Raw genomic sequence first — 19,570 nt, forward strand, 5'->3', positions numbered from 1 at the left:
AATTAAAAACAAAAAGGAAACGGGCCTATATGTACAAAAATATTTATAGCAGCTCTTTTCTGGGGGTAAAGAATTAGAAATTGCATGTCTATCAATTGGAGAATGGCCGAATAAATTGTGGTATATGATTGTGATGGGACGCTGTTGTACTATAAGAAATGACGAGCAGGATGCTCTCAGAAAAGCCTGGAAAGATTTATGTGAGCTGATGCACAAGGAAATGCACTTCGTACAAAGTAACAGCCATGTGCTAAGAGGATCACCTACGAATGACTTAGCTATTCTCAGTAATACCTAAGCAATATCCAAGCAAGATTCAAGATAAAAACCCCCAGAGAAAGAACTAATGGTATCTGAATACAGATTGGAGCATATTTTTAAACTCTCTTTCTTGTTATTTTTTTGTCTCTGCTTCCTTTCACAACATGACTATTATGGAAAGTTTTGCATGACTGCACATCTATGGCCTGTGTCGAATTGCTTGCCTTCTTAGTGGGGGTGGGGAGTGGGGAGGGAGAAAGGCGCAGAATTAGGAACTCAAATTTTTGAGAATGAATGTTAAAAACGGTTTTGATATGTAACTGGGGAAAAATAAAGTACTAAATAAAATATGAAAAAGGAGATAACAGAAATTTAAAAATCAAACCTTCTAACACAACACAACCCAGAGACATATTAAGTATATGCTGAGGAATGATGGTAGGAAAATATGAAAAGTCTTTATTTTCCATAATTAAACTATTATGTTTCTGTAAGAGCAGGAAGCTTTGTATGCACAGCAAAAACACTACAATTCATCAGGTACAAATCTGATCCAAAGTATTTCTGGCAGCATTCATTGGCATTGCATGGCATGACAACATGCACAGGGCCAAGTGCACATGCTTTGTGTTCAGGACCAGGGCTGCAGTGAAGTCCCACGATGCAACATGGGCAAGGGTGGCCAGAAACACCTTGGCTCCATTATGTGTTTGATTTGGGATTAATTTTGGTCATTGCATGCTCAGAAACCTTTTAAAATTGACCAGTTTTTCCGGACCCACAGTCATTTTATGAGTCAGATGACTTGGAAGTTGAGCAATACTTCCTCAAAGATGGACGATGGGTTGATTTGGCAAGTATTGGCAATGATATAGCTCTACCCCTCTCTATCTGGGGAGGACATGGGTCAGAGCTAGTGGGCAACAGAATTAGGAACTCCCAGCCCCTCAGGTAACCCTTGTAGCCCTGACATTAAATAGCATCTGTCCCTCTGGGGATCTACACTGTGAGTGAAAGTTGGGAGAGTGCCCCCAGGGCAGGTCACACAATCCTTTTCCATTCTGGCCCCAGGAAACCTCACGAGGGGAGAGAGGTTGGTGCCCTACTTTCATGACTGGAATCTGCATGTGCAAATCCATTTCCCACCTTCTTGATTGTGGCCATATCCAGGCACCTTCCATGTCTGAAAGGCCATGTTTCTGCATAGTCTGTAGCTGACAATGGAACAAGAGAGTTTGTGATTGAGCAGAGGGCTGAGTGTGCTGAGAGAGGAGAGGAGCCAGGGACTCCAAGGGGATGAGTGGGCAGTTCAGTTCCCTTTTGTAGGCGCTATCTCTCACGTGTGTCCTCAATGACATTAGGTGTCTTAGGGTCCTGTCTTCAGCAGGGGGCACTGTGGGGTTGCCTTGGATGAGTCCTCCTGAGGTCCATCCTAGCTGATTAATCACACAAGCCTATCTAGGGTTGGCAGGTGCTGCCTGCCATGCCAGCAGCTGCTTCCTGACTGGGCTCAGTGGGGTAACTCCAGGGCAAGCCCTGCCATCTGGCCTAACCAGGCATGTCCCTTTGTCACCAATTGTGGTGAAGAGAAGCATTTGCATGAAGCAAACCTATAACCTCCTAGAATGGGCAGTGGGGGGATAAGAGGCACTGGCCAGAGCCCAGCCCAGCTCTGGGCCCCAGGAAACAGTATCTGCACCATGGCCTTGACTGTCCTCCTCATCATGCTGCTCGCTCTTAGCAAAGGTTTTGGGGGAGAAACCTGGGGGAGGCTGAGGGGAGAGCTGAACATGAAGCAAGGCAGTGATGCCTCTGGCACCATCCTGATGTGTCTGTTTATCCTGTTTTTTTCAGGGGCCAGTTCCCAGGCTGTGGTTACTCAGGAGCCATCTCTGACCGTGATCCCAGGAGGAACAGTCACCCTGACCTGCAGCTCCAGCACAGGGGCGGTCACTACTGGGCACTATCCACACTGGTTCCAGCAGAAATCTGGCCAGCCTCCCAGGCAGCTCATCTATGATACCAACAATCTTGTATCAGGTGTCCCTGCCCGGTTCTCAGGGTCCCTCCTTGGGCACAAAGCTGCCCTCACCATTGAGGGGGCCCAGCCAGAGGATGAGGCTGACTATTACTGTTCCTTTTGGTACAACAGTGCAACTCAGAGTCACAGTGATTGACACAGACAAGGAACTGAGACAAAAACTTAGTGCCCCAAACTTGGTGCTACTGTGGACCTTACCCTTTCAGAGCTGAGAGGAATAGTCAAGGGAAGAACTGGGTTTTTTATTACATCACCATGGCTCCATTAGTTAAAAAGATATTTTAAGTGCAAATTACTTTATAATTTTATGACATTTTCCTTGGTCCGTATTCCTTTGGATGTCACTTCAGACCATCATAGAGAGATATGTCTGAGTGCATGGGAGACCCTATGGCAGTCTGGACATTTCTGTCTCTCAGCTAGAAATGTTTGGATTTAGACTAGTGTGAAATTAATAAACATGGTTGAGGGCAGTTGTGTCATGTCTGACTCTTCATGACCCCATTTGGGGTTTTCCTGGCAGAGATACTGCAGTGGTTTATCATTTTCTTTTCCAGACTTTTAACAGTTGAGGAACTGAGGCAAACAGGGTAAAGTGACTTGCCCAGGGTCACACAGCTCATGAATGTCTGAGGCCAAATGTTAACTGAGGAGGATGAGTCTTTCTGATTTCAGGTCTGGCACAGTACTGTGCCACCTAGCTGCTCCATTTTGGGCAGACATGACCAAAATGTAGAGTTCACTATGAACGTTTTCTCTTCAAAGCTAACTATGGCTCTTGGACTCCTCCCTTTGACATCACCAGAAGACTGAGACCTTGATCTCTGAGACCCTATGGGTATAAAAGCCAGCTGAAACCCCTATGCCCTGGAGCTCCCGTGACCTCAGAGTGGCCAGACCACTAACCAGTGGGGCAAGTTATCCCTCTGCAATGCCTTACCCCACAATGAACTGAAAAGAGAAAAAAGGACTCTCAAGGAAGGGGGCATTCTCCCTTAGTCATTACTGGCAAGATTCTTACTAGAGCCATCCTTAATAGGCTGATCCTTCACCTGGAAGATGGTTGTCTACCCAAGAGCCAGTGAGGCTTCTGAATGGCTGAGGAAGGATCACCAATGGAGTGAAGCAAGGCTGGGTGCTTGCTCCCATGGGTCTTAGCATAATGTCTTCAGCAATGCTGTTGGAAGCCTTCAGTGAGGATGATCACAGCATCAAAGTCAGCTACTGCACTGATGATTATTCAACTTGAAAAGGCTAACAATGCTAAAGTGGAGGGAGATTTGATTCTCAACTTTTTGTTTACAGATGATTGTGCGCTCAGTGCAGCCTCGGAGGCTGAGATGCAGCACAGTATGGATCCATTCTCTGCTGCTTGCACTAATTTTGACCAAGAAAAGTGAGGTTCTCCATCAGCCAGCAGCACACCATCCAGTACCATCCATTACTGCAAATGGAGGAGTTCTGAATATTGGGGATAAGTTCAGTTACCTTGGCAGTGTACTTTCCAGGCACGTACACATTAAAGATGGGGTTGATGCACACGTTGCCAGAGCTAGCTCAGGCTTTGAGAGTGAAGCGCTATTAGACTCTTACCAAACTGAAGGTCTACAGCCCTGTAGTGCAGACCTTGTTGTTGCATGTTGTTGTTGTTGTATGCTGTGAAGCCTGGACAGTATCAGCGCCATGCCAGGAAATGGAATTGCTTCCATTGGAATTGTCTCGGGAAGATTCTGAAGATTACCTGGCACGATAAGGTACTGGACAATGAGGTCTTTTCACAAGCTAAACTACCAAGCATTTAAGCCCTACTGCAGGGAGTGAAGATCTAATGGGCTGGCCACATTGTTCAAAGGCCAAATACATTTGTTTAAAGGATTATTTTATGGAGAAGTCACATAAAGACATCTCTCACATGCAGGTCAGAAGAAATGATAGAAGGACACTCTCAAGGGCTCTCTGAAAAACTTGGGCACTGATTGTGAGACAAGAGAGATACTGGCACAGGACTGCCTAGCATAGTATGTCCTCCTCAAAGAAGGCACAGTATTCTATGAGCAAATCGCAGTAGCTCAAAAGAAACATGAAATGTGCAAATTTAGGGACATTTCCATTGCAGAAGTTCATATGGACTATTTGTGGCTGACCTGTAGGCACACCCTTGTGAGCTGTGTGGGTCTCTTCAGCCATGGTCAGATGCACTCCACACGGGGCCTGACGGAGCGATGTCATTTTGGTCCTCTTTGGTTACAAAGGGCAAGAACCAACCAACCACAAGTGTGTAAATCCATACATATGTGTGCGTCTGCTTGTGGACAGGGCTATTGAAAACATTTGTTTGTAAGAGGGATTTTGTTTCTTCTTTCTTTCTCAGTTAGGGCCAGGTAGAGGAAAGGGAAGGAGAGAGGGACAATTTTGCTGATTGAAAAAAAAATGTGTTTTAAAGCAAAGACGTATGGGGAGCCTGTCAGTAGAACGAGGGAAAAGTTCCCATTGGTCATGTATAACTGATGTCATGCACTTTTTGGGAACTGAGATCCAAAAACATACCTTGGCTTTGATTAACTGCCTTGAAAAGCTTAGATTGCCAGTACTAGGAGAATAATAATTACGGCCTAAAATGCAGAAGTCGGTGTCAGTGTTTATATTGAGTCCTAAACATACAGGCAGACTCATGATGGGAGAATGGCTGGTGCCCTTTGCAGACCTACATCAGCAGATGTTGGGACCTGCAGACCAGCTTTCCCTCATCCCTGATCAGGGCAGCACCAAAGTCCCTCCAACTTTAATGACCCCTACCTTCTGGGGTCATTGTGAGGATCCCATGAGGTCATTGATGTGGAATGCTTTACACACCTTTAAGTGAGATGAGAAGGCCATCCATTACTAGTGTTGCCATTACTATTAGGATGGTTTGTAGTAGACACCGGAGGGGTGGAGTTGTTGACCTTGGTCAGCTTGGCTGGCTGGGCTCTTCTTAAGGACATGTTCAGAGGAGGGGGATGGAACCCCAAGGCCACAGCCCAAAGAGATGGGGCCATGGAACCAGATGACTGGCACACCCAGGGACATGAGCTAAGTTATCTATCCATGGTGGTTTCTCATTAGCAAGAAATGGTGGAATTGCATTCTGGGAAAATGATAGAGTCACAAGGAGGCCTCATGACAGTTCACCTCAGGAACATTCATTTAAGAGCAGAAGATGCCAAATGAGGACAGATTGAGGAAGCCCTTTTTGTTTCCAGAAGTGAGGCCTAGCAGTGCTGACCAGATGTGATCCCGGACTGAGGCTGCAGGCAAAGAGGAGCAAGCACCAGGGACCAAGAACTTTTTCAGGACAGTGGGGCTGGGGCTTGGGGGAGGAAGAGAGGAGGCCCTGAGGTAGAACCCAAGAGATAATTCAGAAAACAAGAGTGAGGAGGACCTGAGACCTAGGGCAACATTACCCACAACTCAGGATTAAAACGTGATTATAACAATATCAAGCTGCTAAAAATAAAGACAAATTACCAACAAAAATGAATACACAAAGGAAAAAGAACCTAGCCATTGATAGGTACTTTGGTATAAAAGAAGTTCTGGGAGGGCAGAACCAAGACAGAGGCTGGAAAACAGAGACTCGCTTAAGCTCTCCCCCAAATCCCTCCAAACACCTGTAAAACATGTCTCTGAATAAATTCTAGAGCTACAGAACCCATGACATAACAGAGGGAAACAAGTCTCCAGCCCAAGATGGCCTGGACATCACTGGGAAGGGTCTATTGCACCATGCTGGGGGTGGAGCACAGTGCAGGTAGCTCCAGGACTGACCAGACAGGGAGTCAGGGGGCCCCGAATCACTGAGCTGTGGCAGTTACCAGACTTCTCAACCCACAAATGCCAAAGACAATGGAGCAGGTTAGTGGGAAAACTGCTGCATCTGGCTAAGAGAAGTGCAAGGTTGTGTGGGTAAGCAAAATGAGCTCTTAGCACTCACTTCAACCAAGTGCCCTTGAAGAGTTTGGCATTTGTTTCCTTTGATTAAGTCAGTGTATTTCATTGAGTCTTACTAGGTGCTAAGCTCCAGGCCCAAACCCCTATTAGGTGCTAAGCCTATGTGGGTGTGAAGCTCCCAGGGTACTAAGGGGAAGTGCTAACTCAAGAGCCAATCATAGCAGCCTAAGTTCTGGTCATTCAGATGACGTTTGATGATGTCTGATCTGAAATGGTATAAGAAGAAAAGACAGAGCCATTTGCTTAGGGCTTTCACTTGTGGTGGTGCACTGATACGGAGACTCCAGGCAGCTGTAGCTAAGAGCCCTCCAGCTTGTAACCTGGGTGTTGGGACTTTGTTAAGCTCTGGTAACTATGTATTTGGATTTGGTCTATTTCTAATGTATCGTTGTATTTGTATTTACTCTAAAGTTCAGGGTGCTGGCTTTTTCCCCTGAGCTAAGTGACTGATGTCTGTACATTAGATTGAAATAAGATTGTTAACCCCTTAATGTTGCTTTCCTTAGTAAAACAGATCAAAAGAACCTGGGCTTTGGCAGCATTCTTGTTGTTGGGCTTCTGTTGGTTTTTCACTCCCACAGCAGCTGCTAGCCAGATTGTTGAAACAAAGGTCCTGCCCCAGGGGTGGTGGAGGTGGGATGGCAGCAGCAGGAAGCTCCTGCTGCTGCTTCCACAGCTCCAGCATCAGCTGAATCTGGAGTTCCTGGCCCACACAGTGGGAGGAATCAAGTGGCGGATCAGAGTGGGAGTGAAGGGATTGTTTTGCTCCAGCAGAGGCAGGGTTCTCTTGTTTTTGGCTGCCTGGATCTGGGTTGTGGTCCTGGTTGGTGGTTCTTGGGGGAGGAGGAGCACTGCTGTGGCGGAGCTTGTGGTGACCATGGAGTAGAAGGAGTTCTGAAAACAGCAGCTCAAGGCCCCTAAAACTTAGGACAAAGTATTCTCTGCTCTAAAAACAGTCATACCCTTACAAAAAGCTCAAGAGTCAAGTAGTTGGCTGGGAATATGAACAGGCAGCCTGAAAGGACTCAGACTATAGAATCTTTTTTGGTGCAAAGAAGATCAAAACATATAGCCAGAAGAAGCCAACAAAGTCAAAGAGCCTACATCAAAAGCCTCCAAGAAAAATAAGAATTGGTCTCGGCTATTGAAGAGCTCAAAAAGAATTGGGAAAAGCAAGTAAGAGAAGTAGAGGAAAAATTGGGAAGAGAAATGAGAGTGATGCAAGAAAATCATGAAGAACAAGTCAACAACTTGCTAAAGGAGACCCCCTAAAATTGAAGAAAATAACACCTTAAAGATAGACTAACCCAAATGGCAAAAGAGCTCCAAAAAGCCAAGGAGGAGAAGAATGCCTTAAAAAGGCAGAATTAGCCAAATGGAAAAGGAGGTCCAAAGGACCACTGAAGAAAATACCACCTTAAAAATTAGATTGGAGCAAGGGGAAGCTAGTTCCTAAGAGAAATCAAGAAATTATAAAACAGAATCAAAAGAATGAAAAAATAGAAGACAATGTGAAATATCTAATTGGAAAAACCACTGACCTGGAGAATAGATCCAGGAGAGATAATTTAAAAATTATTCGACTACCTGAATGCCATGATGGAAAAAGAGTCTAGACATCATCTTTCAAGAAATTATCAAGGAAAACTGCCATGATATTCTAGAATCAGAGGGTAAAATAGAAATTGAAAGAATCCACTGATTGCCTCTTGAAAAAGATCCCCAAAAGAAACTTCTTAGGAATATTAGCCAAATTCCACAGTACCTAGGTCAAGGAGAAAATACTGCAAGCAGCCAGAAAGAAACAATTTGAGTATTGTGGAAACACAATCAGGATAACGCAAGATCTAGCAGCTTCTACATTAAAGGATCAAAGGGCTTGGAATATGATATTCTGGAGGTCAAAGGAGCTAGGATTAAAACCAAGAATCACCTACCCAGAAAAAATGAGTGGAATACCCAAGGCAAAATATGGATTTTCAATAAAATAAAGGCCTTTCAAGCTTTATTGATGAAAAGACCAGAGCTAAATAGAAAATTTGACTTTCAAATACAAGAATCAAGAGAAGCATGAAAAGGTAAACAGGAAAGAGAAATCATAAGGGACTTACTAAAGTTGAACCATTTTGTTTACATTCCTACATGGCAAGATAATATTTCTAATTCGTGAGACCTTTCTCAGTATTAGGGTAGTTGAAGGGAATATACATATACATAGACAGAGGGAGCAAGGTTAGTTGAATATGAAGAGATGATATCTTAAAAAAATAAAATTAAGGGGTGAGAGAGGAATATGTTGAGAGAGGGAGAAAGAGAGAGATTGAATGGAGTAAATTATCTCACATAAAATTGGGAAGAAAAAAGCAGTTCTGTTGGAAGGGAAGAGGGGGCATATGAAAGGGAATGAGTGAATCTTGCTCTTATGGGATTTGATTTAAGGAGGGAATAACATACACACTCAATTAGGTATCTTACCCCACAGGAAAGTAGGGGAGAAGGGGATAAGAGAGGGGGGATGATAGACAGGAAGGCAAATTGGGGGAGGAAGTAATCAAGAGCAAACACTTTTGAAAAGAGACAGGGTCAAGGGAGAAAATTGAATAAAGGGGGACAGGATAGGATGGAGGGAAATATAGTTAGTCTTTCACAACATGACTATTAAGGAAGTGTTTTGCATAATGATACATGTGTGGCCTATGTTGAATTGCTTGCCTTCTCAAGGAGGGTGGGTGGGGAGGGAAGAAGGGAGAGAATTTGGAACTCAAAGTTCTAAAAACAAATGCTCAAAAAGTTGTTTTTACATGCAACTGGGAAATAAGATATACAGGCAATGGGGTATAGAAATCTACCTTGCCCTATGAGAAAGTAAGAGGAAAGGCAATGTTGGGGGAGTGGGGTGACAGAAGGGAGGGCAGACTGGGGAATTGGGCAATTAGGATACATGTGATCTTGGAGTGGGGGGAGAGTAGAAATAGGGAAAAAATTTGTAACTCAAAATCTTGTGGAAATCAGTGTTGGAAACTAAAAATATTAAATAATAAAAATATGAAAAGAAAGAGAAAAAATAAAAGAAATTCTGGGTCATATTCAGAGGAAGATAGTGAGGTTAAAAGAAGCCACTCCTAACTAGGATTAAAGCCCAGAATCAGCTATGCAACAAAACTGGTTTTAATCCTTCAAGAGAAAAAAAATGACCTTTAATGAAAGGAATATTCAGCATTCTTGATGAAAAAAAAACAAAGCTAAATTGAAAATCTGACTTTCTAATACAAGAGTCAAGTAAAGAAGGAAAAGTAAAAGTGAAAGAGAAAAGGGAGTCAGTAGGCTTAAAACCATTGAAATTTCTTCCCAAATATGGGAAGATATTGCATGTAGCTAATCATTCTTATGGTGCTCTCAGCATACCTTACCATACCTTAGCAGACCTTTGCACTCCCATACCTGCACCTTCCACAGCTGTGCTCATAGTGACCCTTCCTTTTGTAAATAACACTCTACTCAACAAATAAGGACTAACACAATTGACTAAACTATTTTGAAAAGTGAAACACATAAAGTGAGATATAATGGATTGGCGGATCATTCAACTGGAAGTCTGGAAAGTAAATTCTAATCCCAACTTTTGAACCACTGAATTGTGTATTGTTGAGTAAACATTTTAACTTCTCCAATGTCCAATGACCTCATTTATGTAATGAGCAAGTGTATCCACGTTTCCTGGAGATCCTTTCATGGGCTGGAAGCTAAATGACTCCAATCCTACCCTTGGCTTACAAGCTGGGTGATGTTCCAGCAGCGGTTCACCTTTGCTGATGATTGAGGCAGTAGCATGATGCAGGGGATAGAGAGTTAAACTGGTGTCAGGGAGACCTGAGGCCAAATCCTGCTGCAGGAACTAGTTAACTTTATGATCTTGGACAAGCAACTTAATGTTTCTCAGTCTCTGTATACTCCTCTGCAAAATAGAGGTAAAAGTTGCACCTGCCTTATGGGTTTTTGTGAGGAACAAAAGAAATATATGTTTGTGTGTGTGTGTATGTGTGCGCGTGTGTGTGTGTGTATGTGTGCGCATGTGTGTGTGTGCGCGCGCGTGTGTGTGCGCGCGCGTGTGTGTGTGCATGTGTGTGTGCGCGTGTGTGTGTGCATGTGTGTGTGCGCGCGCGTGTGTGTGCATGTGTGCGTGCACGTGTGCGTGCGCGTGTGTGCGCGCATGTGTGTGTGCGCGCGTGTGTGTGCATGTGTGTGTGCATATGTGTGTGCGCGTGTGTGTGCGCATGTGTGTGTGTGCGTGCGCGTGTGTGTGTGTGCGCGTGTGTGCGCGCGCGCGTGTGTGTGTGCGCATGTGTGTGTGTGCGCGTGTGTGCGCGCGTGTGTGTGTGTGCACGCGTGTGTGTGTACGAGTAAATCACTTTTAAAATCTTCAAGCACCACCTAAACATTAGGTATTGTTGCTTTTATGTTATTACTCTTACAATAATTATTATTATTCCAGTTGATAAAAGCATGCAATATATCAAGTTCCATAACACTCACCTGGGGAAATTGGTAGATGTCGAGCAGGGCCCACATCTGGACAGACAAAGCTGATGTGGCTCCTCCAGTGTGAGCCACAGACTTGTTCTGCTCTGAGCAGCTGTAGTTAGGGATGAGCTGCCCAAACAGCCACCGCAGGAAGCTCTCCAATGTCCTCTCATCACTGTGGTAGGTATCATAGAGGCAGAATCACAGGGAAATGTTGAGCAACAGACTGGGGTCCCCATTAATCTCCTCTACAACAAACAGTAGAGCCTGGGCCTGCTGGTAATTTTTGTACAGCCACCTGTGGGAGTAGGGGAAGGGTCAGAGAACATTAACACAACCTTCAAGTAGAATACTTTTCAGAACAGTGATATCCCTAGCCATGTGGATCAAAACTAAGGACTCCAAAGGTACTTCAGCTCTCATTTCATTTGTATTTAAAATATCTTCCCCATGTACCTTGTTCTTATATTCTTCCCTTCTAGTGATTCCTGAGATGGGGAGGACCATTGGCTTTAAATTACTATGGTATCTCACCGTCTGAGTCACTTACTCATACCACAAATAGATATTGAGCATCCAGTATGGACCAGAAACAGTAGAGAATCTGCATTGTCCTGGACCTTAGAAGGACTATAGTATAGTGAGAAAGAGAGAACATATACACCAATAATACAAGGTGGCATAGGATATGTTCAAGGTGAATGTCACCAAGATCTACTAAAGCTGAAGAGAAGGAGGCCCCATCCCCCTGAAGAAGTAAGGAAAGTCTTCATAGAGGGCATCATTGCCCATGAAAATTTAAGACAATGTTGATATTAGGGTATTTGGGAAAGAGGTCATTCTAAGAGGAGGAAATTACACAAACAAGTTCACACTGCTTATTCATACAAGAGAATAGGAGATACTGAATATCTATGCCCCCAGTACCTCACTCAGGTCTTGTCTGATATATCCAATGAAAGGTGAAGTCCTGACTCAGCCTTCCCTCCCTCCCCCACCGCCTTCCTTTACAACACAGGGACTATATGGATTGAGAAGAATAGAAAACCAAAGTTATTTCCAAGATTGTGAGTTTTCACCAGGACACAAAAGCACAAGATATCATAGATATACCTGAGGGATGTTGTGGCTAAATTCAGCAGAGGAGGAGAAGGAATATGAACCTTGGGACAGCCTGAAGTCACTGGTTGGGACACCAGGCTATCTCAATATTGCCAATGATCATGGGCATCCCACATGGCCTGAGGGAGGAAGAACAAGGACAATGATATGAATGAATGACTGGATGAATGGAATAAATGAATGAATGTCTAAATGAATGAAATAAATGACTGAATGAATGACTAGATGAAAGGAATAAATGAATAAATGACTAGATGAATGGAATTAAGGAAGGAAGGAAAGAAGGAAGGAACGAAGGAAGGAAAATGAATTTTATTATTCACTCTGTTACATGCTGGTGACATAAATACTTAAGTAAAGACAGTCTTTGGCCTCATGATGCCTACATTCTAATAGAGAGACACAATACACATAAAGGAGTAGTGGCCAGAAAATTATATTTTACCATGGAAAGTTAAAGGGATGGTAAGCTGGAAATGAGTAGCAGGTAAAGTGAAGTATGGCTGGCTACGAACCTAAACACAGTAAGTGACCAAGGCCATCTCCAGTCTGGGAAGGAGATCTGCAAGGTAAGAGTGAAGAAGTGAAGTGGTTAAACCCTCTGGTACAATTTTCAAGGAAGGACCAATAGGTGAAGCAGGTATTTTTCCCTCATCAAGTGGATTTGAGTTTGAGTAGTAGAGAAGCCTAGAACTCCACTTTCACCTCTTCAAGGAAATCCACAAGCATACTATGTTCATCACATATGGTAAACATGTTAGTGATCCTGAGCCCCAGTCACACCTCCAGGTAATTCTGACATGAGTAAATGCTCTGACAAATTGACAGTCTCAGAAATGCAGATGATACCACTCTGATGGCACAAGGTGAAGAGGAATTAAGAAACCTCTTGATGAGGATGAAAGAAAAAAAGTATAAAACCTGGCTTGATGATTAACACAAAAAAGTTAGATCTTGGCAACTGGCCCATCACTGCCTGGCAAATAGAAGCAGAAAAAAATAGAAGAAGGGTCACATTGTATATTCTTGGGTTGAAAGATCACTGCAGATGGTAACTTCGGCTGTCAAATTAAAATACACTTGCTCCTTGGACAGAAAGCTATGGCAAATCAGGACTGTAGAGACAGAAAAAGAGGCAGAGACGTCATCCTGCCCACAAACGTCCATATACTCAAGATATGGTTTATCCAGTAGTAATGTATGGTAGTGAGAGCTAGAGTATAAGGAAAGCTGAAGGCTACAGAAGTTACCCTTTCAAATTATGATGCTAGAGAAGACTTTAGAGAGTCCCCTGGACAGCAAAAAGATCCAGTCAGTTAATACTTAAAGAAATTAATTCAGGTTATTCACTAGAAGGTGAAATACTGAAGATGAAGCTTAAATACTTTGGCCACATAATGAGAAGACAGCACTGATTGGGAAAGACCCCAGTGTTGGGGAAAACTGAAAGCCAAAAGAGAAGGAGAAGGCAGAGAATGAGACGGATGGATAGTGTCATGGAAGCAATGAACATGAGCTTGGATAGACTTAGGGAGGTAGTGGAAGCTAGTCTTGTGTTACGGTCCACAGGGTCACAACGAGTTAGATGTGACTGAACAATTGAACAGCAACAACAACATTGACAACAAAGGGGCTGGGAGGTTCATGAGTTAGCCCACCTAGCTGAGAACAGGGACTGTTTGTCATGTGGGAGAAGCCCAAGATTCTTATCAAGGTGAGATGGGAGACAGAAGGCCTTGGGAGCGTAGAGATGAAACATATGAATGATTTATGGTCAGCCCCAATTAAAGAAATGATTTCCTAACAACAGGTTGGGGGTTGGGTTCCCTTGCCAAAGCTAGGAAGAGTCACTTTCTCCATAACACTCCCAGAGGTTTTTAATGCCCACTCCTGCCACACAGCAATGCACCCAATCAGGACCCAATCTGTGGGCCTAGCTGGGACCTCAGTTGTTCATGAGAAGACCATGTAGTTCACTAAATCACAACTGACAGTAAACAAGCTTAGAAATGGGCACCAGTAGTAACCATCTGAGGGCCCCTAAGTGGCACCATGAATAGAACACACGACTTGGGATCAGTAAGACTCATCTTCCTGAGTTCACATCCGGCCTCAGACACTCACTAGCTGTGTGACCCTGGGCAACCCACTTAACTCTTTTTGCTTTAATTTCTGCATCTCTAAAATGAGCTAGAGAAGGAAATGGTAAACCACTCTAGGATCTTTGCCAAGAACACCCCAAATTGGGTCATGAAGAATAAAGCATGACCAAACCAACCAAAGAAGAGAAGAAGGAGAGTTCACTTGTAGTCTTACCACAAGTCTTACTATTAGTCTTCCTATTCTCAGAACAGAAGAAGTAAGTGGCACTAATGATTTGTATATATCATCCAAACTTCTGAACCCCTGCACTGCATCCACAATTCCTCTGTGGGGTACAGTGACTGTGTTGTGGTTAATTTGAGTGGTCTAAGGGATGAGCTCATGATCCAGACCCCTCCTCCTCTCTTCCATTGTTGATGGCATTAGAGAAACCCCACCAACCTCTCAGGGGTGTCACCAGAATAATAAAGGGGTGGTCTACCCAGCCTTGCTCCAGGGGAACTCATTCATTGTGACTGGGAGTTGTGATGAGGAGCAGCTTGTAAAAGAATCCATCTATTCTTATTGTTTTTGAAGCAATATTTCATCATTCTCTCATCTACATTTAGAACCTGGCCAGTTCGAGGTTGAGAAAGAACCTCCACTGACATAATGGGAGGGGAGAAAATCCAGGCATTTGAAGGCTGACTGTCCTTCGGGACCAGTGGGGACACTTCAGCTTTTGGTGTAGGCTATCCCACATAAGCACCAGAGCAACTGTGGAGGGTCCAGGTTGCATTTAGAGTGTGGCATACCACCCTCTGGTGGACAGGTCAGATATTGGACTCCCTATGAGGAATTAAAGTGGCCTCTTGGCTACTAGTTGACTTAAAGCAGCCAGCAAACAAACTGACATGGGCTTCTGAGACTCAAATGTCAGCTGGGGGGTGGACACATCAAGTGACTGGGACATCACACATTCTGTCACACTGATAACCTCATGTTATGAATACTACTCTTCAGTCACACCTAGACCATATATCCAGAGCTCAGCCACCCTCCCAACACCTCCCCAGGTCCTTTTCCCACCTGAAATGTTTCTTATCCAGGAAATGGTGCCTCCGATCACTATGTGATCAGTCTTCATATCTTAGGGAAAGGCTTGGTCCCCCCAATCTAGACTCAGGGAAGCATCTGTCCTTTGGAGAGAGAAATCATCAGATCAACTTACTTCCTAGGGCCCCAGAGAGCCTGAAGAAGAGCCCTACAAAGCATGGATCTGTCTCTTTGGTGGGCCCACTACCGTATCTGATGTTGGCTTTTGTGCCCCTGGATCTGGCCTTGGCCCTGATCTTCCCCTTGACCCCAAAACCCTTCCCCTTCTTCCCTTCTCTCCTTCCACTGGATTCCCATTCTCAGACTTTCCTTCTCCTTTTTATTCTTCTTGAGTCTTAAGTCCAAATGAGAAAAACGATGCCTGTAGGAGCATACAGAACATGGCGTCCAGGTCTTGGTTCCAATTGTGAGGAAGCAGGAAATCAGACTGGACAATCAGTACAAGGGTGGGTGAAGAGACCTTAGGCCCAAGGGCTGAGCAGGTAAGGGTGGATTATGAGGTGCTCCTTGGAAACAATATCCAAATCAATGGGACAATAGAGACTTCTGAATATCTGTTGCTAGTATAATAGTCTTGTTTAAAAAAGAACTGTAAGTTACAAGGAAAGGCCCACAAAGCCTTAGCACCTCAAGCTCCCAGGTCATATCAGACCATTGAGCTTCCACCATTGAAGTCAATCCCCACACCAGCCTCAGGGTGATATCTGCCTGTGGGCCAGCAGGTGACACTGTGAGACTATATTTGGGGACTGGGGACTGCTTTTCTAAACTCTGATGGGCTCTGACCCAGCCCCACTGCACCATTAAGAGCATTAAGACACTTGCATTAAGAGCAGTAAACTGTAAGATGGCCAAGCAGCTGCTTCCTCCCCAGACTCCCCCAGGGGGCACAGTCAGAGCCTCTGTACTGTTAGCCATCCCTCCTCTGCCCTCAGTCTTCCCCTGGCTCTACTTCCATTCACAGAGCCTAAAAGGGTGAGAAACAAGGAAGTAACATATTTGCATGAAGGGCTGGGAGAGGGATAAGAGAGATCAGAGAGACTTGGCAGAGTCCAGCTGCTGCTGAGGGACCTCAGGGAGCAGAGCTCTGGGGGTGTCTCCACCATGGCCTGGATTCCTCTCCTGCTCAGCTTCCTTACTCTCTGCCAAGGTGCCAGCCTCAGGGGTCTATGAGAAAGGGGGCACTCAGGGCCCAGATGAGCTGTCTCTCCTCTCCCTCCTGGGTGAGAAGGGTAGAGAAAGAGGATCCCTGGCCCCTGACTCACAGCTCTCCTTCTCTGTCTTTCCAGGTGCTTGGGCTCAGTTTGTACTCACTCAGCCAGCATCAGTGTCCGGGTCTCTGGGGCAGTCAGTCACAATCTCCTGCACTCGAAGCAGTGGCAACATTGGTAGCGACTATGTGAGCTGGTACCAACAGCACCAGGGCCAGAGCCCCAAGCTCATCATCTATGAATGGAGTAATCGTCCTTCAGGGATCCCAGAGAGATTCTCTGGCACCAAAGACACCTCAGCCAACTCTGCCTCCCTGACCATCTCTGGTCTGCAGGCTGAGGATGAGGCTGATTACTACTGTGAATCCTATTACTATAAAAGTGGCTACTACTACACATGCACAGTGGCCAAGGCTTATGAGGAAGTAGGACAAAAACCTCTGAGCTGCACTGGTCTGGTCTCTCACTGGCTCAGTCACCAGCAGGGTCTGAGGCTGCTCAGTGTTCTGTGAGAAGAGCCCTGGTCTGATGCTGAGGGAGGAAGAGGAAACAGGAGACACCAGTCTAACTTCCTGTACCAAGGTGTATGTGGAGCACATCCTCCAGGGAATCAAGTGCATTGTGATTCAGGGGGGGAAACCACTCATTCTAGAATCAGGGAATCTTGGTTCAAATCCTGACTCTAGTGGTTACCAACTATGTGAGTATAACCAAGTCAGTTAATCTCCCCAGTCCTCAGTTTCATTATCTATACAATGAGGAACCTCTAAGTTGCCTTTCAACCCTCAACTAATGGTCCAATGACTTCTCCTTCAAGCATCATGAACCTTCCATTGTTCCATCTCTTCCTTTGGCTCATTTTTCCTAGATGAAATCTCCTCATCCTCCTTCTTTTTCCCAGGGACCTCCGCTCAGGGGTCTCCCAGGCCACCACCTGCCCTCACCATCTCCCTTCATTACTCCTCACATGCTTCCACTGACCACTGTGGCAGGAAGTCACCAGCTGAGCTGAAGGTCCACTGGAGTGGTTGACATGATAGGGAGTTCCTTGAAGCTAATGTAGGCTTGGCAATCCACACTAACCTAGTCAATAAGCGTGTATGACCTCAAAAAGGAGTGAACAACAGGCTGGACACAAAGTGATTGCCACTTGCAGGAAAGTGCCACCCCACCAGCATCAGTGTGTTTGCTCCCACCATGATGAATGCTGATGCGGTCAGGGGACAAAATTACGAAGACCTGTTGACCCACATTATCAGTGTGCTAAAAGAAGATGAGCTTCTAATTCTGGGTGACTTTGACACCAGAGTAGACACAGAGAATCAGACATGGCAGGAAGTCCTTGGGAGGAATGGAGTTGGGCATAGCAGTAGCAACAGTCAATTACAAATGAAGACCTCTACATCTCATGACCTTCTTATCAACAACACTCTTTTCCTCGTCACTAAATGCAGCAAAACTTTGTGAATGCATCCATGTAGCAAAAAATGGCATTTAACATTGTTAATAATCGTCAGTCATGTCTCACTCTTTGTAACCCCTTTTTGGTTTCTGTGTTTGTTTGTTTTTTCTTTTGGCAAAGATACTAGGGCGGGTTGCCATTTCTGTCTCCATTTCATTCTTTACGGATGATGAAAATTAGTCAAACATTGTTGTGTGACTTGCTCTGGGTCACACAGTAAGTGAGCCCAGATTTAAACTGAGATCTTCCTGACTCCAGGCATGGTGCTCAATCTACTGGGCCACCTAGCTGTCCCATGCATTTTGAAGACTTTGTAAAGACACTGTAAAAGGAAGAGACAGACAAGATGTGAGAGTGACAAAGGCTTTGTGTGACAGAGTGCTGGACAGATGAAAAACTTCTTTCCAAGCTAAATATTTGAATTCAGAAAAACAGCAGCCCCAAGACATGACAAAATTTTTTGTTGAACCAACACATAGTTGGTAACAATGATGCAGAAAAGGAGTGGGCATGTTTCAGAAATTTATTGCACAACACCACACTTACTCATATGGGCCAGATAGTATATGTCTACTTTGGTGTTAAAGTCACCCAGAATTACATGCTTGTCCTCTTTTACTTGCAAACATCAGGACTGATTTAATGAAAATAATGCAGAAATTCAGAATCTACTATATGAATAATAAGCACTCTTCTGGGTTTACCGGCAGGATGGTTTCTCAATCTCTAAGATGGCAGCTTTTTAAAAATTAATTAATTTTTTTTTAGTTTACAATACTGAGTTCCACAAGTTTTTGAGTTCCAAATTTTCTCTCCTTCCCTCTCCTCCCCCTGCCCCCAGATGGCATGTAATCTGATATAGGTCCTATATATTCCTTCACATTAAAGTTATTTTCCCAATAATTAAACACCAAAGACAACAGAGAAGGTTTGTGGGAAAACCTGCTGGGGACAGAGTTATAAAGGAGTTCGAGGTTTGGCCACTGCCCCGGGGGGAAGAGGAGGTGGGGCAGCTACAGAACTACAGCTGCAGTTCCGGCCCAAGGCCCACGTGGTGGGAGGAATTAAGTGGTGGATCAGAGCAGGAGTGAAGAGCCTGCTGAAGATCTAAGTCCAGTCCGGGTTGGGGGTTCTTGGGGAAGGAGGAGCACTGGTGTGGCAGAGCTGGCACATCCCCCCAGGCTTGGAACATAGTTCTCTTAACTCTACAAGCAGTTGTACCCCGCTGAAAAACTCAAGGGTCAAGTTAATTGGCTGGGAATATGGCCAGGCAGCAAAAACGCACCCAGATTCAGTCTCAGACTCTGGAATCTTTCTTTGGTGACAAAGAAGACCAAAACATACAGCCAGAGGAAGTCAACAAAGTCAAAGAGCCTACAACAAAAGCCTCCAAGAAAAACATGAACTGGTCTCAGGCCATGGAAGAGCTCAAAAAGGATTTGGAAAAGCAAGTGAGAGAAGTAGAGGAAAAATTGGGAAGAGAAATGAGAAGGATGCGAGAAAACCATGAAAAATAAGTCAATGACTTGCTAAAGGAGACCCCAAAAATACTGAAAAATACACTGAAGAAAACAACACCTTAAAAAATAGACTAACTCAAATGGCAAAGGAGCTCCAAAAAGCCAATGAGAAGAAGGATGCCTTGAAAGGCAGAATTAGCCAAATGGAAAAGGAGATCCAAAAGACCACTGAAGAAAATACTACCTTAAAAATTAGATTGGAGCAAGTGGAAGCTAGTGACTTGATGAGAAATCAAGATATTAT

At 44.5% G+C, this 19,570-nt stretch overlaps 2 gene segments (V, D, J or C); both read left to right on the top strand.

Moving 5' to 3' along the window:
- The first annotated feature begins 1,926 nt into the window (after positions 1–1,926).
- On the top strand, positions 1,927–2,438 carry LOC118834132. The segment is given in 2 exon segments: positions 1,927–2,007; positions 2,116–2,438. Coding segments are annotated over 2 exon segments (369 nt in total).
- A 13,763-nt stretch (positions 2,439–16,201) lies between these two features.
- LOC118834141 lies at positions 16,202–17,356 on the top strand. The segment is given in 3 exon segments: positions 16,202–16,283; positions 16,423–16,769; positions 17,246–17,356. Coding segments are annotated over 3 exon segments (504 nt in total).
- The last annotated feature ends 2,214 nt before the right edge of the window (positions 17,357–19,570 follow it).

This window comes from Trichosurus vulpecula, chromosome 1 (genome assembly GCF_011100635.1).
Source record: "Trichosurus vulpecula isolate mTriVul1 chromosome 1, mTriVul1.pri, whole genome shotgun sequence".
Classification (NCBI taxonomy): domain Eukaryota; kingdom Metazoa; phylum Chordata; class Mammalia; order Diprotodontia; family Phalangeridae; genus Trichosurus; species Trichosurus vulpecula.